We start from the raw sequence: 20,434 nt of genomic DNA, 5'->3' as shown, positions 1-20,434 counted from the left end.
AGAGCAATGTTTCTTCATTCGAGCGATTTTTCCTCATTTGCATGGAGGGTTTGGAATCTATGTTCAACACGATGAATCTGTCCTCTTTCAAAGAGACAGTGAAATGGCTATTTTCTTTCATGATGATTTCACAAAACATAAAAATGCTTATGTTTCCAATGTAAGATTACCTTTTCTTTTTTTTTAATTAAAAATGACCATTTCCATGGACACAACGAGGCTGTCTTCTTTATCTTGGAGACAATCAGAAGTGGTCTTCCTCTTTCAAAAGCCACTTATTCTGTGTTCACTTTTGACCAGGAGTAACATGTAACAGTACCTTATATGGCTACTCTATCTTCAATCCTGTCTTCCTCACAGAATAATCAACTACTTCTCATCTGAAAATGCCTCTGGTTGAGTAATAAGTTTCTCCAAAATGTCTCATGCCTTGACACGCAGCATCATGTCTGTCTTTGAAGATCATAATGCCTTCTTCAAAAGTATGAATCATGAGCCACCAGACTCTGGCCTGTCTGCTGACCAGTCAGCAGATGACTTTCTTGAGTACACAGCTATTTCTCCAGCAAACAATCATTGTTCCAGTAATTGAAGGAAGCATTCAATTCTAATTTTTAATGCTCTGCTTTTCCAGATGTTTGAACTCTGAAAATAGTTTGCCATCTGTGTGTGACACTGAATCCAACCCAAAAATAACTTCACCAAGATATATATAACTAAAGATTAATGACACAATTCCATCACAGTATACATATTTCTTCTAAAGTACAGTTTACATTTCCCAATGTAAATTCTGCCTGGTCTGCAGGAAAAAAAAGTTAGGGTTGTACATGATGTCATGACTATGTACATAGACAATAAATTTGAACTGCAATCTTTTCATCTCTCATATATTCTGCCCTATCATCTCTGAACTTTACCCCTGTTTCTTTCCCCCCCTTGATATGTGCAATTTCACATTTTTAATCTTAATAATGATAAAGAGTTTCAACTCAAAATGTTTATTGATTATTTCTACCCCTAGTTGATATCGGACCTGCTGAGTTCCTCCAGCAACTTCTGTCTGCTCAGGAAAGGTAAATATATTTGGCTGCACGGTCTTTGAGATGGGATGCTTGGGATGGCCACCAGTCATTATCCCGTTAAAAGCAGACCTATGGTTGCCTAAAATAAAATTCAAGTGATAAAACTCCTTATTTTCATCCTCTCACTGATAATTGAATCCATACAATTGACACTTCAAATATCATGCCCACGTTCGTTGCTTTTAGTGTCAGGTTTTGACGGACAGACTGTTGCGCGTGTCACACTCACACCCAGCCAAACGTTGTTATTCTCTTTCTACCAAAATAGCTCATTGACAAACATTGTAAAAATCCAACATGAAGAACGGCCACTTGACTGAGATCCTGCCAGGTTCACGCATCTATGAAACGAAGTGACTGAATACTTCAAAGACAAAAGGCAAAAGAGGAAATTACTGAAGTCTTTTTTTTAGAAATCACACCTTTGTAACATTTGAAATTTTCTTAAAAACAGACATAAATTGCAAGTGCTTCCTGTGTGTTTCAATCAACATTTCGCAAAAGAAATTATCACTTTGAAGTGACATTGTAACCCGTTGCCCTGACAATATTGTTATCAGGTTTGATGTGCTAATGGCTCCGATACAGTTACATCATTTGTTCAGCTCGGTCAAAGTAAGTAAGAATCGTTCTTTTGAATGGGGAAAAAAATATCTTTATAACTTACTTGGTAATCCGATGGACTGGCAGCTGTCAAGGGAACCGTCTGGTATGCCACCATAACATTGCCCAGTAGACCCTGCGCGCGAACAACAAGCAATCTGACTAAACCAATCTCCTCCTTCACAGTGATGCTCGGAACAGAGAGTGCAGGGGAAACAATTACATTTGCATCAGGTGGTGGTCCAGTAGAAAACTGCAGTAAACCTGCAACAACAGAACAGCAGACTAGCTATTTCTGAAATATGAAGAAGACAACAGATGCTGTAATCCTGAGTGAAAAGCAAACTGCTGGAGGATCTCAGTGGGTTGGGAGCAGCTGTGGATGCCAATGGATGGTTGGCATTTAGGGTCAAGATTTCAGAGTTTAGGCATTTTAAAGCTGGGTTACAACATTTAAAAGTTTAAAATAGTTTCTCCATACTCTAAATAGCAATTTAATATAACAGATTAGCTGATGCTAAAGGTTAGATATGCTAGTAATTCCTGGGAAGGGAAAGAGAAATTGGCTGATATTGGAGAATTCTCAAAAGCCTTCGGGTGAGATTATCCACATGAGCCATTCTTATCGAGGACCCTACAGTCCACTGGGGGACACAGTGTAGCCACGCGCTTCTTGAAGTAAAGACATACACAAGTGTCGTCAGGTATAGCTCTGCTTTATTAGATACTGAAAGCCCGACTTTTATACCATTCCTGTTCTCGCCGTTTGGCCAAGTTTACCCACATCACCACTTGCGTAACAAAAGCAGGACTCCCAAACACAGGAACTGGCTGTATTGTCTGGTGCCTGCTGGCAATGTCTCATGGGCTGTGGCGGTCTGCCTTTCCTGCATGATGCTGGCATTTCGACTGGGCAAACCGGGTCCAGGCATGCCAGCTTTAACCTGTCAGTAGTGAACACCTCTATCCTGTTTCCAATCTCTAGTCCGAACGTGGCGCCGTTATTCCATTCAACCTGGAATGGATCCTCATACAGCCTCTGGAGTGGCAGATGGTGTGGACCCCTGCAAATGAAAACACAGTCCTGCAGATCTTTAGGTATGTTGGTCCTCACTTGTCCGTGCTTGGTCGGTGCAAGGTTGCTGACTCGGTCTTATAGTTTGCGGAAGTGTGCTACTGTCTGGGATCAGTGCAAATTCCCCAGGGACCACCAGTGGGGCTCCATAGACAAGCTCAGTGGATGAGGTGTCAAGGTCCTCTGAGCATCATGTGGATTCCCAGCAGTGCCCAAGGCAGCTCATCTGCCCAGTTGTGTCCTTGTAGTTCTGACCATGAGTGGGACTTGAGGGGCCTGCGGAAACGCTCCACCAACCCATTGGATTGAGGGTGACAGGCTGTGGTGTGGTGTAGCTGAGTGCCCCACAGGCTGGCAAGGTCAGACCATAATTGGGGCCATCTGTCTGATGTAGTGTGGGATAGTATGCCAAAATATGCCACCCAGGCAGAGATGTGGGCCCTGGCGCACAAACTCATTGAAATGTCCACCATTGGGACTGCTTCCTGCCACCTGGTGATGCAATTGACCATTGTGAACAGGTAGTGGAACGCTGCAAAATTGGCAGGGGTCCTACAATGTCCACGTGGATGTGGTCAAACCTCCACCTCGCTGGCTCAAAGTGCTGTGGTGGGACTCTGATATACCGCTGCACCTTAGCCGTCTGGTGCTGAGTGCACACCTTAGCCCAACTACTGACCTGTTTCCGAAGACCATGCCGAACGTATTTGCTGGCCACCAGTCAAACCTTGGTCTGGATGGATGGGTGAGCCAACCCATGGATGGACTCAAAAATCTGTCAACACCATCCCTTTGGAACGATAGGTCTGATCTATGCCAACTGGGATGTTTTGTAGGTGCAGACCCGTGATGGCCATCCTGCACTGGGACATCTCTGCCTCGTCCTACTGCGCCTTTGCCAGCTTCACAAAATCCACTCCCTTCGATAGCGTGTGGATGTTCCGTCTGGATAAAGTATCTGCTACCACATTGTCTTTACCCGAGATGTGCCCTATATCTGTGGTGTACTCCAAGATGTATGTTAGATGACATTGTTGGTGAGCCGACCAGGGGTCTGAGATTTTGCCCAGGGCAAAGATCAGGGGTTTGTGGTCGGTGAAGACTGAAAATGTCCTGTCTTCGTGAAAGTATCGGAAGTGGTAGATGGCTAAGTACAGCGCCAGTTGCTCTCGGTCAAAAATGCTGCACTTTAGTTCTGGGGGCCACAGATGTTTGCTGAAGAAAGCCAGTGGCTGCCAACTCCCTTCGATCTGCTGCTCCAGAACTCTGCCGTTTGCTGTTCCTGAGGCATCCACTGTCAGGGCAGTTGGAGCATCTTCCCTGGGATGTGGAAAAAGAGCGGTGCTTGCCAGGGCTTTCTCGGCCTTTGTCACATCCTTGGTCTTAACTGCCATTCAGGTGAAAGGGTCACTTGATGGTTGGTGCCAAGGAGATGATCCTGTGGTAAAAGTTAACCATTGTTATGAGCCCAGAGGACCCCAAAACTCAGCAGCAATAGATATCCACCAAGACAAATGGTCACTTAAACAAAAGTTGCTTTTAATTATCTTTAAACATGAAAACAGGATCAAACTTTAACTTATTACTATTAACATAACTAACCTAACTTAACCACCTTCTAATTCTGAGCACACATGTATGCAATGTGTGTAAGCTCAGAAAAGTTATTTGATTCACAGTCCAATCTCACTTCTCATTCCTCCAAGTTCACTGGTTGCAGGCAATTCTTAAACAGTGCACAGAATTTAACATTTATGAAGTCACCAGGCTTTGGTGCTTGAAAGATAAATGGCTACCGCTCAGGAAAGTTCTTGTTGGTTTTCAGAGAGAGATTTGTTGTTCGCTGGAGACCCACAACTGATTAATTGTAACCAGCCACTTCAGTGTCTTGCCGAAGAAACTTGCCCCCTCAGGGTTTTCCAGATGATAAGCTTTTTTTTTTCAGGACACCACAGAGTTTCTTTTTGTTTCTCTTATTTCAAGTGAAACATTAGGCAGCCAGTCCTCTCCTCTTGTATGAACTGCAAGGGCTTTGACCAAGGTGAACTAAGCACTCACAATCCATCTTTCAAATGGGGGTTTCCACAAGCTTTCCAGCTTGTCCTGATCCAGTCCCAGCTGTTGCTGCTGACTGTAAAACTGCAAAACTGAATTGTCTCTCTCTGAGAAAAAGTCTGTTTTACTCTCTCTGCTTGCAAAACCACATGACCCTCTTAGAAGAGCAAGTTCCGCTCCAGACAGCTTGTGGCTCTGACAAGTTCTTTCATCTGTTGCCTTTTTGTAAACAACAACCCATTAGTGAAGTCTCTCGAGCACTCTCCAAAGCTCTTACAAAGGTTCTGAGGCCCCGACATCCCTAACATGAGCAGAGTTCCAGTATTTTAAATAAGGCTTGTTTTAAAGGGTTTGTATGTGACCTACACTACAAAAATCCTGCCCCAATTTATCTCCCGAAAACATATCCATTATCTGTCACACCATCCCCATGAACTCCTGCAGTCCTCTGGTCGTGCTGGACCTAGAAAACTTCTGGATGGCCTCCACCTTGCTGGGTAGTGGTGTGGCCCCTTCCTTTGTTATCCTACGGCCCAGGAAGTCGATGATCTCCAACTCAAACTGGCATTTGGCTGGGTTGAATGTCAGTTCAAACTCGCTCAGTCGGGTGTAGAGGTTTCGCAGGTGCACCAAGTGTTCCTGCCGATCCTGGCTTTCCACTAAAATGTTATTAAAGTAGATGAAGGTGCCATCCAGGTCTTGGCCTACTGCGTCCATCAGCCTCTGGAAGGTTTACGTGGCATTCTTCAACCCGAACGGCATGCACAAGATTTCGAACAAGCCGAACAGGGAGATAATGACGGTCTTGGGGAATGCCATCAGGGTGCACTGGAATTGACCACCCGGCTCCCCGTGTCCTGGTCCAGGGCGCTCACAATGTGGTAGCACCGGGTGGACTCTGCTGTGATCTGGCAGATGTGAAACTGCGCCTCAGCCTGGTCAAACCACATGCGTGGTCAATTTGTCCAGAAGGCTGGCAGCTTCAGGGCAATTGCGTGCACTGCTGGTTCACTCACCATTGTGATTTAGAAGCCATCTCAACCGGTTGGGGTCACCAACTGTAGCTGCATGCTACTTGAAGTAAAGACACACATGAGTGTAGTCAGGTATAACTTTGCTTTATTGGGGCTCGAAGCCCGACTTTTCTACTGTTCCAGCCATTTTCCCCAGTTTCCCCACGTCACCACTCGCCTAACAATAGTGGGTCTCCCACACGTGGGTACATTCCTAATGATAATGCCTTCTTCTCCGTGCATTTGTCCCTCTCTGTTGGCTGTCCAGCGGGCCCACCGCCACATTGGGGAGGCTGGCCCCTTCGCTGTCCAACTGCCTGTTCGTCTGCTGGGGCCAGTGCTGCTGAGTGGTCTTAGGTTGCACTCGCCACTCAGAGCGCTGGCCCGATTGCCATCGTGGCATGCCACTACAACAGCGCATTTAATTAAAAGCCTTGTTTTCTTTTCACCTCAGGTAACAAATATTTTTGTTATTTATGTAATCGGTAGGAGAGAAGCACTGAAGAAACCAAAAGTTGACTGTTTCACAGGGAAGGGGACCCAAAAAGAGGTTGAGAATGGCTGATCTACACCATTTGCACCAACTGAATTTATTTTTCCTTTGAAAACTGGTTTCACTTTTTATCATGATTAAGTTTCACTCTTCGTCTTCCCTTATCTCAATTGTTATAAAAATCAGAGATTTTATAAATATCCCCAATTTCTTTGAATCCCATCATGATAGCTCATATCGAATGTTAACAGCATATCTTTTTCAATATTTTTATTAGCATTGAATTTTCAAATCCAAAAATACAGATAAATGTTAGAAGTCAAGAAGATACTTTAAAATGAAATCATATCATTTCATCCAAGGTTCCCCACATTTTAATCAAACAGATTATATTGTATTGATAGTTTATTATTTTAAAATCTAAACCCACCACCAAGAAAGAAGCTTTGGGCCAAAAGAAAAGACCAAATTTTTTATCCGTGATAAATTACCTCATTCGTCAACAGTTCTATCTTCAAAACAAATCAACAGTTATCAAGGTAACTCAAAAAGAATCTCCACAGTGTTTGAAAATTTGAATTCATGTTGGATATTGAGCATCTAATCTTCCCTAAATTTTATCATTGAGGACAATGAGGTGGGGTAATGTCCCTCCATTTGAGCAGCCCGCCTGCCTGCCCATAAGAGAAATAAAAGCTAATACAAGTTGCTCACATGTCGTTAATATTATGTCACTCTCTCCAACAATACCAAATAAAGCAGTTAAGGGATTTGATTTAAATTAGTTTTTTAAAAAAATACAGAGAAAGTTTGAAATTGCATTAATAGCATTTTAATATATAAAATTTCATCTTTCTCTTAAGCACCTCACTTTCATTTCTTTTCTCAGTTCCTAGTTTTCCCTCTTTTTCTAAATGTTTATGACATCTTCAGTTTTAAGTAAAGCACCAAAACCACAACTCTACCCAAATTTCTGCAGATGGTTGTGTCATTGAAGAACAAATAGTTCTGGGATTTCAGATCATGGATATTTAATTGCTAAAATTCCAATGTTGCTGAAACCTTCAGTCAAACTGCCTCGCAGGTATGAAATCTCCTTATCTGCCTCTTATTGGAATATTAATTGATAAAATTACATTGTTTAATGACTATACATGACAGAGGAAGCCATCATTATTAGTATCAACACCCTCTTCTCAAGTATAGGTGACCCCTATATCACCATCATTCAGATAATGGTAATTCACCCAACCAAATTCATCGTCGAAAATTGGAGACACACAATTTGATTGCATGGAATTCATATGGAACACTTTAAGTAAATCAACACAGGTCTATTTTCCCCTACACATGTTTCTTGATGCATGTGTAGATGTTGCCCATATATTCTTGATCCTCTTAGATTAATGGTTTACAACTGTTTTCGATATTTTATTTAAAAACATAAACACACTTATTTTTATTTTTCTATTTGGTTTCTTCGTCTCTCACTATTAACCATATAACAACTACAGCATGGAAACAGGCCATCTCCACCCTTCTAGTCCACACCAAACCAAGTACTCTCCTCTAGACCCAGCTAACTGCACCTTGCCCATTACCCTCCTCTTTTTCTTCTCTTTGGCTTGGCTTCGCGGACGAAGATTTATGTAGGGGTAATGTCCACGTCAGCTGCAGGCTCATTTGTGGCTGACAAGTCCGATGCAGGACAGGCAGACACGGTTGCAGCGGTTGCAAGGGAAAATTGGTTGGTTGGGGTTGGGTGTTGGGTTTTTCCTCTGTCTTTTGTCAGTGAGGTGGGCTCTGCGGTCTTCTTCAAAGGAGGTTGCTGCCCGCTGAACTGTGAGGCGCCAAAATGCATGGTTTGAGGCGATATCAGCCCACTGGCGGTGGTCAATGTGGCAGGCACCAAGAGATTTCTTTAGGCAGTCCTTGTACCTCTTCTTTGGTGCACCTCTGTCACGGTGGCCAGTGGAGAGCTCGCCATATAACACGATCTTGGGAAGGCGATGGTCCTCCATTCTGGAAGACGTGACCTACCCAACGCAGTTGAATCTTCAGCAGCGTGGATTCGATGCTGTCGGCCGCTGCCATCTCGAGTACTTCGATGTTGGTGATGAAGTCGCTCCAATGCATGTTGAGGTTGGAGCGGAGACAACGCTGGTGGAAGCATTCTAGGAGCCGTAGGTGATGCCGGTAGAGGACCCATGATTCGGAACCAAACAGGAGTGTGTGTATGACAACGGCTCTGTATACGCTAAACTTTGTGAGGTTTTTCAGTTGGTTGTTTTTCCAGACTATTTTGTGTAGTCTTCCAAAGGCGCTATTTGCCTTGGCGAGTCTGTTGTCTATCTCGTTGTCGATCCTTGCATCCGATGAAAAGGTGCAGCCGAGATAGGTAAACTGGTTGACCGTTTTGAGTTCAGTGTGCCCGATGGAGAATTGGGGGGGTAGGGGGCTGGTAGTCATGGTGGGGAGCTGGCTGATGGAGGACCTCAGTTTTCTTCAGGCTGACTTCTAGGCCAAACATTTTGGCAGTTTCCGCAAAACCTCCATTCCCTTCCCATCCATGTACCAATCCAATTTTTCTATAAATGACAAAATTGACCCTGCTGCCACTACTTCTCCCATAAGCTCATTCCACTCAGCCACCACTCTCTGAGTAAAGAAGTTCCCCCTCAATAAACTTCTAAACTTTTGCCCCTTAACTCATGACCTCATGAATCAATCTCTCCTACTCTCAATGGAAAAAATTTATCCACATCAACTCTTTCTATCCCTCTCATAATCTTAAATACCTCTATCAAATTCCCTCTCGACCTTCTACACTCCAAAGAATAAAGACCTAATTTGTTCAAACTTTCTTTGTAATCTAGATTCTGAAACAGAGGTATCATTTTCGTAAATCTTCTCTGCACTCTCTCTACCTTGTTGATATCCTTCCTATAATTTGGTGACCAGAACTGCACACAGTATTCTAAATTTGACCTGTACAGTCTCAACTCCTGTATTCTATGCTTTGATTTATAAAACCCAGCATACCAAAAGCCTTCTTTATCGCTCTATCAACATAAGATTCTATCTTCAGGAAACGATGCACTGTTATTCCTAGATTTTTCTGCTCCACTGCATTCTTCAATGCCCTCCCATTTACTATCCATATCCGGTTTTGATTATTTATACCATAATGAAGCACCTCACACTTATGAGCATTAAACTCCATCTGCCATCTTTCAGCCCACTCTTCTAAGCTGTCCAAATCTTTGAAAACCTTCTTTATTATCCACAGATCCACCTCTTTTAGTATCATCTGCATATTGATGAATCCAATTTATCACCCCATCATCCAGATCATTAATGGATATGACAAACAGCAAAGGACCCAATACAGATCCCTGAGGCACACCACTTCTCACCAGCCTCCAGGCTGACAAACAGTTATCCACTATGACTCTCTGGCATCTCCCTTCCAGCCACTGTTGAATCCATTTGACTATCTCAAAATTAATACCTAACGACTGAACATTCCTAACTAACCTTCCATGCGGAACCTTATCAAAGGCCTTAATGAAGTCCACGTAGACAGCATCCACTGCTCTACCCTCATCAACATTCCTAATCAACTCGTCAAAAAATTCAACAAGATTGGTCAAACATGACCTTCCAAGCACAAATCTGTGTTGAGTATTCCTGATCAGATACTTCTATAAAGACACACACTATCATGAAGACTGCTTTCCATTAATTTACCTACCACAGATGTCAAATTTATAGGCCGATAATTGCTTGGCTTGCTCCTCAAACCCTTTTTAAACAAAGGAACCACATGTGCAATACGTCAATCCTCTGGCACTATTCCAATCTCTAATGACATTAGAGCCTCTGGTATTTCCTCACTAACATCTCTCAAGTTCTTGGGGAAAATCCCATCAGAACCTGGAGAATTATCTACCTTAATATGCTTCAAAAGGTCCAGTACTTCTTCTTTGTTAATCACAATAGTTTCCATAATTACCCTCTTTGCTTCCTTTACCTTAAACAATTCAATATCCTTCTCTTTTGTGAATACCGAAGAAAAGATCTGGTTCTCTATTGGCTCCAGACACAGTGGTCTACTCTGATTCTCTAAGGGACCAATTTTATCTCTCACTTTCCTTTTTCTATTAACATATTTGTAGAAACCTTTTGGATTCATTTTCACCCTGCTTGCTATAACCACCTTGTACCTTCTTTTAGCTTTTCTAATTTCTTTCTTTCAATGTTTTCTCCGAACATTTTTTACCTTGTTTCTTCTATTTATTGTAGGTCTCCATCTTCTTTTTAAACCAAGTTTCCAATATCCCTGAAAACCATGGCTCTCTCGATCTTTTGACCCTGCTTTTTAAACTTAGCAGAAACAAAGATTTTGTACCCTCAAAATATCACCTTTAAAAGACCTCCATTTCTCTACTACATCCTGCCCTTAAATTAAATCATCCCAATCAACTCCTTGTAAATCCATTCGCATCTCCTCAAATCCAGCTTCCTCCCCCCCAACCCCACTCAAACACATAGGCCCTGACCTATCCCTTTCCATAACTACATTGAAGCTAATGGTACTAAAATCACTGGACCCAAAGTGCTCCCCAACACATATCTCCATCACCTGACCCATCTCATTCCCCAACAGTAGATCCAACACTGCCCCTTCTCTAGTTGGTACCTCGGCATATTGCTGTAAAACTATCCAGCACACATTTTACAAACTTCAATCCCTCCAACCCTATCACAAAATGGGTTTCCCATTCTACACTTAGAAAATTAAAAAATCTCCTGCAATCACAATCCTGTGCTTATTACAAATCTTTTCTTTTCAATTTCCCTTTCTTGACATGATCTAACCATAAATTCGCACAGTCTAATTTAGATATTATTCTCAGTTGTTTTGTATAATGTCACAATTCTTTAATCTTATTAGATAAAATAATTATAATTTTAATAATAATTTTCCTGAACATCAGATCTCAGTTTATGATTTGAACAACATAAGCATATATAATAACCACACACACAAAACTATTAAATATTTCAGAATGGAAGACAAGTCCAACCAACACCAAATGTGTTCACTTTTTGCTGGAGTAAAATCTGGTCCATTACATCTTCAATTCACAACATGCTTCCTCACAAAAATGCATAAGGTGCCTGGAAAGTTGCATGAGGTGAGCATCAATTTAATGGTTTACCACAGGCCAATAAATGATGATCTGGAATCAGGTGTTGGCAAAATTCTGCAGTACAGGCATTGGACACTTTTCTCTGCAGCTAGAGGTTGGGACAAAAACAGGTGGTGGCTTTCCAATCCCACAATGTAACATGATAGGCTGATTGGAATTAATGCACCTCAATGCTGGAGGAACTCAGCTGGTCTTTTCAGCATCTGTAGAAGACCAAGATAAACAGTTGATTCAGCCTGAGCCCTCCTTCAAGCCTTAAAGAAGAGTTCAGGCCTGAAATGTCAGCAATATATCTTTGGCTCCTATGGTTGCTGAATAGACCAGCTGAGCTCCTCCAGCATCGTGGCGTTTTTCCTATCCCAGACTCCACACCACAGGGTGGCACGGTTGGCGTAACAGTTAGTGCAAGCCTTTACAGTGCCAGCAATTGGGACGGGGATTCGAATCCCATGCTGTCTGTCAGGAGTTTGTGTGCTCTCCCTGTGTCTGCGTGGGTTTTCCCCTGGAGCTCCAGTTTCGTCCCTCCATTCAAAATCGTATTGGGGGGTGTAATTGGGTGGCATGGGGTCCTGGGCCAAAATGGCCTGTTACCGTGCTGTATCTCTAAAATTTAAATTAAAAAAAATTAAATTTACAACACAAAATAATCATTAACTACACTGTGATAAATATGACTACTCTGACACGTGCAAATGAACAATTTAACATACTTACCATATGGGTGGTCACTGGATTTTATTACCACTTGCGTGTTTGCTTTTTCTGAGTCTATACTGGCCCCACTAGTTGGAGTCGAGCCCATTTTTCCATCTCCCGGTATTGCCGAAATCAGGGAAATTATGAAGTGCTCAGCAAGTTCGGGTAAATCGTCATCCAGAACATGCACATTCAAAACCTTCAAGAGAGTAAAAGCACCACAATGATCATTGCTACAAAAACAAAATGAAGATGGTTATAAATGGTCAATAACTTTTGAGCATGTTGAGACTATTCAAAAAAAGGCAAAACTTTTGACAAATTTAGCTATAAACATAATTATATAACAAATTGACATCTTTTAATTACAGATAATGTTTTAATTTGTCAAGGTGAGTAAAACAAAGAGAACATCCCTGTTTTTATTTGTTAAATATCATTTCTGTACCTGATGGCCTTGCCAAAAAAAAAATCTCTCCATTCCAGTCTCCCATTCGAGGATATTTACTCATCCTCCATGGGCATCTCATTTGCTACCTTCACATCACCAGCACTCAACAGCATGGACACCAGTCTTTGTCCAGAGCTTTCCAATGTTATGTTTCTGGAATCTACCACAAATGGACTGGGAGAGCTGCCACTCCACCAACTTGATGCTCATTTCAGGAGACACTTGAAAACTGCCTCGAAACTAACTACAATCTATCATTAACTTTACCTTCAACATGCATGGACTTGAAATCAGAAATTCAAGACATCACAGGATCAGGCCCTGTGACCCACATGTCTGTGCCAAATGTGATGTCCAAGTTAAACTAAAACTCTGCTGCTTGCACATGATACCCCTCCATCCGACTCAATGTATGTGTTTACCTAGAAGCCTTTTAAATGTTACCATTGTATCTCCTTCCACCATTTTCTGGATTATCCTTTCCTTCCTGAACAAAGGTACAACATTAGCTACTTCGGCCTGTTGCAAGGATACAAATATCCTTGTCAAGGCACCAACCATTTCCTCACCTTTTTCGATAACCTGGGATATATCCAATCAGACCGAGGCCTTAGCCACTTGCACGCTCCTCAAAAGACCCAAAATCACCTCCTTCTTGATCGCAAAATGCTCAAAACTTTTGCTAACTCCACATGTTGGGCGGTATGTTTGGCGTAGCGCAACACCGTTACAGTGCCAGCCAGTGATCAGGACTTGGGTTCAAATTCTGCGCTGTCCATAAGGAGTTTGTATGTTTCCCCTCTTGTCTGCGTGGGATTTTCCTGGGGGATCCCGTTCCCTCCCACCGTTCGAAATGTACTGGGGGTATAGTTAATGGAGTGTAATCGGGTGCCATGGACTGGTAGGCCAAAATAGCCTGTTACAGTGCTATATGTCTAAATTAAATTATATCTTACATGTCCTTCTCTTTGGTGACCACTGATGCAAAATATTCATATAGTACCTCACCCACTTCCTCCGACTCCATATATAAATTCCTTCCTTTGTCCTTGAGTTGTCCTTTCCTTGCCAGAGTTATATTCTTGCTTTCAACGAAAGCACAAACAGCCTTGGGATTCTCTTTAATCCTGCCCTCGAGGAATATCTCATGGCCCTTTATGGCTGACCTGATGCACTGCATGAGCTTTTTTGTGTTATCTTTATATCCATCCAGGGCCCTGTTGAGTTGTAGTTTCCTCAACTTACATTTGCCTTTTACTGTTAGTCAAAATTTAAAGAATATAGGTGCATAGCGATACCCAATTATGGTCAAAAGTGCTGCAGAGCCCTGCATTTAACTTGCTTTGATAGTTAGGTTTCTTTTTACCTCAGAGTTTTGCCAGGGATTGAAGGTGATTGTACCAGTAGAGTTGACAAAATCACTGGTATTGCCGCTGTCAAACTCAACCTGCGTGATATTGTAATTCACAAAAACGTAGTCCAAGGCTCCTCTCGTTCTTTCGACAACACATGATATTGTAGATCCTTCAGAAGATGTCTGCAAATAATAAAAACAAAAGAACATTTATTCAGAAACTCTGAGAAGATCCTCCCCCATTAAAAAAAAACACACTGGTCATTCTGCAAGAGTAAGATAAAGGTAGAATTAAGTAGAAGACAATTAAATAGCATCATTTCTATAACTGGTAGACATTTAGGACCCCAACTTCAAACAATACTGCTACACTGCCAGTAAAAATAACACCAAAAGAAAAAGACTGAATTGTTTATCGTCACATGTACCAAGAGGGTAAAATGTTTTGTTTTGTATGCTATTCAAGCAAGGTAACCCACAAAGTATAGAAGATTGTGGAATAATGACACTAAAGTGTCATTATTCTATGTCATTATACTATGTAAAAACATGGTAGATAGGGACATTTTAAGACTTCGTGGGGACATCAGAATTTGGGATTTTGCAGCTGTATTTAAAAGAGACAGAGGGCCATTTCAATCCCTAAAGAACAACAAATAAAGGGAAATGACAGCCCCACAGCATCAATATCTTTGTGGAAAATTGAGCTTGGAGATTCAATTTCTGTTCGGTCTGAAAGGAGATGTTAATGGAATTTCCAATAATCTTAAAGAATGCAAGGTGCTTGGCATCCAGATCAAAATACTAAACACTGCAATAGATCCACTTGTCCAGATATACACAAGCAGTTCCCTGCTATCAGAGAACTCCAGTTTCATTAACTCTGCACAAGTAACAGAAGTTAACAAATTCCAGACAGCCCTCATGCCAAGTGTTATTCAACTTCCTGTGTTGGCTGATGGAGGACCAACTGTTACAGTGGGAAATTGGCAAGGACAATGACTCCAGTTGTTCCAAAGGCTGTAAGAGGGATGGACAAGCTTCAAGCAACTTTCACATTTTGATTGAATTAAGTTAAATTTTAAAAACAAATTGTTTTCCAGTGATTTATACATTTTAATTTTTAAGTCATACATCACATATAAAGGATCTTTGGGCCATGCTCACCAAGATGGCTAACTGAGAAATTTCATTCACCCACATTTGGCCAATATCCCTCACAACCTTTCCTATCTATCAACCCATCCAAATGTCTTGAAAACAGAATTGGATCTGCCTCTACCACATGCTCTTGCAGTTGACCTGGATTCCTCCTCCCCCATTGTTTGAATTCTGAAACTTTCTGATATATCCTGATTTTTCCTTGAAGAAGGATAAATGTATTCCATTGGAAAAAAATAACATATTATTTAAGAAATAACATCACAGTATTCGAACAAATTTGGGAACCGTACATGGAACACAACAGAGAAGTCCTACCGCGGACCTTCACCACTTAAAATGACAGAATGAGAAGACGAAATGAACTGACCCAGTGTGTAAAAGTAGATGACACAATTTTCTTGTTTATTTTCATTGTGTGATGACATTGTTTAATGGGTTTAATGTATCATATATGTTGAATGTTGAGTGGGTGGAAAGGAGGGAGGGAAAGGAGTGGGGGGGGAAGGGGAGAAAATGACTGTGTATATTCAAGAGGGAAAGGTTTGTGTATTTTGGTCAATATGATTCATAGTGTGAAAAATTTTAAAAAATTTAAAAAAAGAAGGGCTCAGGCCTGAAACGTCGGTAATATATCTTTGCCTCCTATCGATTCTGAATAGACCAGCCAGGTTCCTCCAACATTTCAGTGTGTATACGACAATCACAGCGACTGCAGCCTATTCACAAGATAAAGGAACAGAAGCAGGTCACTATGCCCATTGAGTCTGTTCAGTGACTCTACATCAAGCTGAACTATGCTCATACCTAGTTCCAATTTCGAGCCTTTTCTCCAATATTCTTTGATACCCTTACTAATGAGATGCTTATCCATTTCCTGATTAAATACTCCCAGTGATCTGGCCTCCACTGCTTTGTGCGGCAGTGAGTTCCACAGATCCATGACCATCTGACTAAAGAAGTTCTTCCTCCTCTCCGTTTTCATTAGATAACTTCTAATTTTAAGACTATGACCCCTTGTCCTCGATTCACCCATCAAGGGAAACATCTTATCCACATTCACTCGGTCAAACCTTTCAATATTCGAAATATCTCTATGAGATCTCCCTCATTCTCCTATACTCCAACAAATACAACCCAACAGCTGCCAAGCATTCCCCATTCTCCAGCCCCTGCATTCCAGGATTCATCCTAGTAAATCTCCTCTGCATCCGCTCCAGCAACATCACATCATTTCTAAGATAGGGGACCTAAAACTGTACACAGTAGATGGGGTCTCACCAGTGCCCATAGAGCCTCATTAACACCTCTCTACTCTTATACACTATTCCTCTTGAAATGAATGCTAGCATAGCATTCGCCTTCTTCACTCCCAATCCCACATGGGCATTAACTTTTAGATTACTCTGCACAAGGATGCCCAGGTCTCTTTGCACCTCCAAGGGATTGAATTTTCTCCCCATCCAGATAGTTTTCTGCCTGTTTATTTCCACTCCCAAAATGTGGAACCGAACACTTCTCCACATTGTATTTCATCTGCCATATTTTTGCCCGATCTCCCAATCTGTCTATATCCCTCTGCAATTTTACGGTTTCTTCAATACTTCCTGCTCCACCACCTATCTTAGTGTCATCCGCAAATCTGACAACAAAGCCATTCATTCCATAATCCAAATCATTAATATAAATTGTAAACAGCAGTGCCCCAAGACCGACCCTTGCAGAACACCACTTGTTACAGGCAGCCATCCTGAATGGGATCCCTCAATTTCAACCCTTTGCTTTCTGCCTATCAGCCAATTTTCTATCCAGTCTAATAACGTCCCTGAAATTCCATGGGCCCTCATCTTATTTAGCAGCCTAACATGCAGCATCTTATCGAAAGCCTTTTGAAAATCCAAATATATAACATCTTCAGTGCATTCCCTATACCTACAACGATCTTTGTGGAAAAACTTGGTGCTTGGTTTCCCTTTAAATATTTCCCCTCTCATTGTAAACCTATGTCCTCTTGTTTTTCACTCACTTTCTGTGGGTGAAAAAGACCTGAACATCCTTCTCATCAATGTCCCTTGTGATTTTTTTTAAATCAGTGGTTCTCAACCTTTTTATTTCAACTCACATACCACTTAAACTAATCCTCATGCCACAAATGCTCTGTGATTAGTAAGGGATTGCTTGAGGCAGTATATGAGTGGAAAGAAAAAGTTTGAAAACCACTGTTTGAATTGTACCTAATTGACTCATAACGTGCACTGTTTCATAACTCCAAAGAAAAAGGGCCAATGACCATTTTTCTCAAGCAAAATATTTCAGAAACAGTTAAGTCTAGAACAGTGGTTCTCAACCTTCGCTTCCCACTCACATACCACCTTAAGCAAACCCTTACCAATCACAGAGCACCAATGGCATAGGGATCACTTAAAGTGGTATGTGAGTGGAAAGAAAATGGTTGAAAACCACCGTTATAAACCCTCAGCTCCATTGCTCCAGGGAAAAAAGTTCCCACATATCCAGTCTCATCTTGCCCTGATGACATTATTTTTAATCTTTTCCCTAATCTCTCCAGTTAAAATACATCCTTCCCACAATACAGCAAAGAATATGCCTAGTGTGTTAGTGTGTTCTCACTAGCTTCTTGTAAAGATGTAACATGATGTCCCAAACTCTTGAACACAATGCTCTGACCAATGAAGGCAGGAGATAAATTTTGATTAAAAATTAATTGCACGTAATTTTGATTTGTATTACAATGCGAATGTTAGAGACATAAAAACAATAACTATCAAAACAACCTGTGGGACTCTATTCGAATGCTCTTCATTGTACAGGACTTCACAGATCAAGATCAAGAAAACTTCATTTCAGAAATTTCTGTCAAAAGATCCACTTGAATAAGAGAGTATTTATTTAGCAAGTTGTCAAATATAAATGGATTGTTGCTCCCAGGAAACTTCAGGCATATGCGCATCAGATAAATTACATCTAACAATTTTAAATATAGATTTTGATCTGTAATTGAAAAGATTGGCTGAAACAAAGTTAGACCTTTTTTCCCCAAAAGAAGCATGACGAGTTCAGCACATGGGGTACTTGCTTCATAGTTCAGACATTTACTCTCAGGAAAGACAACAACATAGCTTGAAAGGCAAAGTAAATTATTTAATGGGTGTGGCTCATACTTAAATGTTGATATTGTACTCATCCTTTGTCTACTTTTGCCACATTCATTCATAACATTGGGCAGGTCAGCTGAAAAAAGTGCAAGGGAATAGATTAATCTTGATATGAAATAATATTTTGACAGGATAAACTAGAAATGAGGTAAACCCTACAAAAGTGATGGCTGGAATAACTGAATGTAAAGATTTAAGATGAATAGGTTTGTTTGTTTATTTGTTAGAGAATGATTTATTAAAATCTCTTAAGACATCACAAAAAAAAAGGGAATTTGGAAGAGACCGTGGTAAGGAGCGCATTTCTGAAAACAGGTTTACAGGAATTGCCCTGAAATTCCTAGCTGATAGAAAATATTGCCACAGAGAACACCTGCAGCCTTGAACCTCAAGGAAATAAATGATAAGTATTTCTACCTTTGGTCTTGACAGTGAGTCACAAGTGGAAGAGATTTGGACCTGCTGCAAATATATATGAGCCCATAATTTCATTAAACTTGACCATAATCTTACATGTAAACATCTGCCTGTTAAATGCAATATACAGTCTGGAAAATAAATGTTTCACCTGTGGAATGCAAGTCCCGGTGAAACCAAACAATCCATTGGCATTATCACTTTTTTGTATCCGCAGTCTGGCCATGTCATTATCCTGTGAAATTCTAGCTCCACCAGATGCACTTGTTAGTTTTAAGGCGAACAATTCCTCCCCTTCCTCTTCAGAGTCATCTCTGGCAGCCACAATGAATGACTTATTTCTCTCTCCTCTTCTGAACTCGAGGTATCCCGATATTAGGTGCAGATCTGCCTTGGCTGGAGTTGCATGAATTTCATGGATTTCTTCTCTGTTCAGTTTGCCAGAATATATTCTCACATCTTGCATCAGTCCGGTGAACCTGTTCTGCCCATCAGTATTTGCCCCAACAGTTAGAATACCAGGCCCTGGAGATGCATATTAATTCAAACTTCAAATAAAACTTTAAAAAACAATTATATTTTAGATGAAAATGATTTTATGTTCATCAATCTAAAATACAAAACAATGTGAAACATGAAAATGGTGGTTCAGACGTTATAACACAAATAGTTGATTTAATCCAATGAATGTAATGTAAATTAAACAATTTGTAATACTACAAAATCAACAGTTGTTCATTGAGCTCAACTTTAAAAGTAGGACTTGTAGTTTAAGTTTGCCCATCCATTCAATTCGAATATGGCAGTTCAATTTGTGGCCTCAATTCCATTTTATTGTTGATCACCAGAACCAAAATTTATACCAATCCATCCAGCCTTCAATATGCTCACCTCAGAAGAGGACTTCCTCCTCACTGCTGCCTTGTGATGAACCATTTATGGCCCTATTTCTAGACTCGCGCCTCAGGGATATCTCGTCCCACTGATTCTGTCCTCTTACACTCTTTTAAGCTCAAGATCAAATAGACTTGACCACATTTTCAACTTAATACTAGAGAAAAAAGTTTCAAAAATAATACTGGAAGCTTTCTGATGTTTATATTGAAAACACTGAAAAAGAGAGATTGCAGAATTTTAAACCATGCTCAAAATCACTTACAGCCCTGTGGCCACACTCTTTTAACATAAAACATTACAGCACAGTACAGGCCCTTCAGCCCTCGGTGTTATGCCAACACATATACTCATCCCAAAAAATACAAAAATTACTGAACCCTTCCTATTTTTCCTTAATCCATGTGCCTGTCTTGGAATCTCTTAAATGTTTCAGTCTCCACCACCATCTCAGCAGGGCATTCCAGGTACCCACAACTCAATGCAAAAAAACTTACCGGGATGTCTCACATAAATATTCCTTCCTTCACTTTGGACAGATCTTCTCCGGTGTTTGATATTCCCGGCCTGGGAAAAAGGTACTGGGTGCCCACCTTGTATCTACCTCTCAGAACCTTGTGGACCTCTATTTAAGTCTCCTCTCATCTTTCTTCGCTCCAAAGAGTAAAGTCCTAGCTCTGCAAACCCTACCTCATATTTTCCAATCCAGACAACATCCTGGTAAATCTTCTCAACACCATCTCCA

At 41.1% G+C, this 20,434-nt stretch overlaps 1 protein-coding gene across 1 annotated transcript in view; it reads right to left on the bottom strand.

Moving 5' to 3' along the window:
- Positions 1 to 20,434, bottom strand: part of adgrv1 (adhesion G protein-coupled receptor V1) — a 537,083-nt gene that overhangs the window by 426,811 nt on the left and 89,838 nt on the right. Inside the window, exons 22-25 of the mRNA XM_069918000.1 lie at positions 18,947 to 19,320; positions 14,054 to 14,224; positions 12,255 to 12,435; positions 1,753 to 1,952 (exon numbers count right to left, since the gene is read on the bottom strand). Coding sequence (XP_069774101.1) covers positions 1,753 to 1,952; positions 12,255 to 12,435; positions 14,054 to 14,224; positions 18,947 to 19,320 — 926 coding nt within the window. The remainder of the gene's footprint in view (positions 1 to 1,752; positions 1,953 to 12,254; positions 12,436 to 14,053; positions 14,225 to 18,946; positions 19,321 to 20,434) is intronic.

This window comes from Narcine bancroftii, chromosome 1, assembly GCF_036971445.1.
Source record: "Narcine bancroftii isolate sNarBan1 chromosome 1, sNarBan1.hap1, whole genome shotgun sequence".
NCBI classification, from domain to species: domain Eukaryota; kingdom Metazoa; phylum Chordata; class Chondrichthyes; order Torpediniformes; family Narcinidae; genus Narcine; species Narcine bancroftii.
Note: the sequence above shows the minus strand (reverse complement) of the source record. Positions and strands in the feature narration are given on the sequence as shown.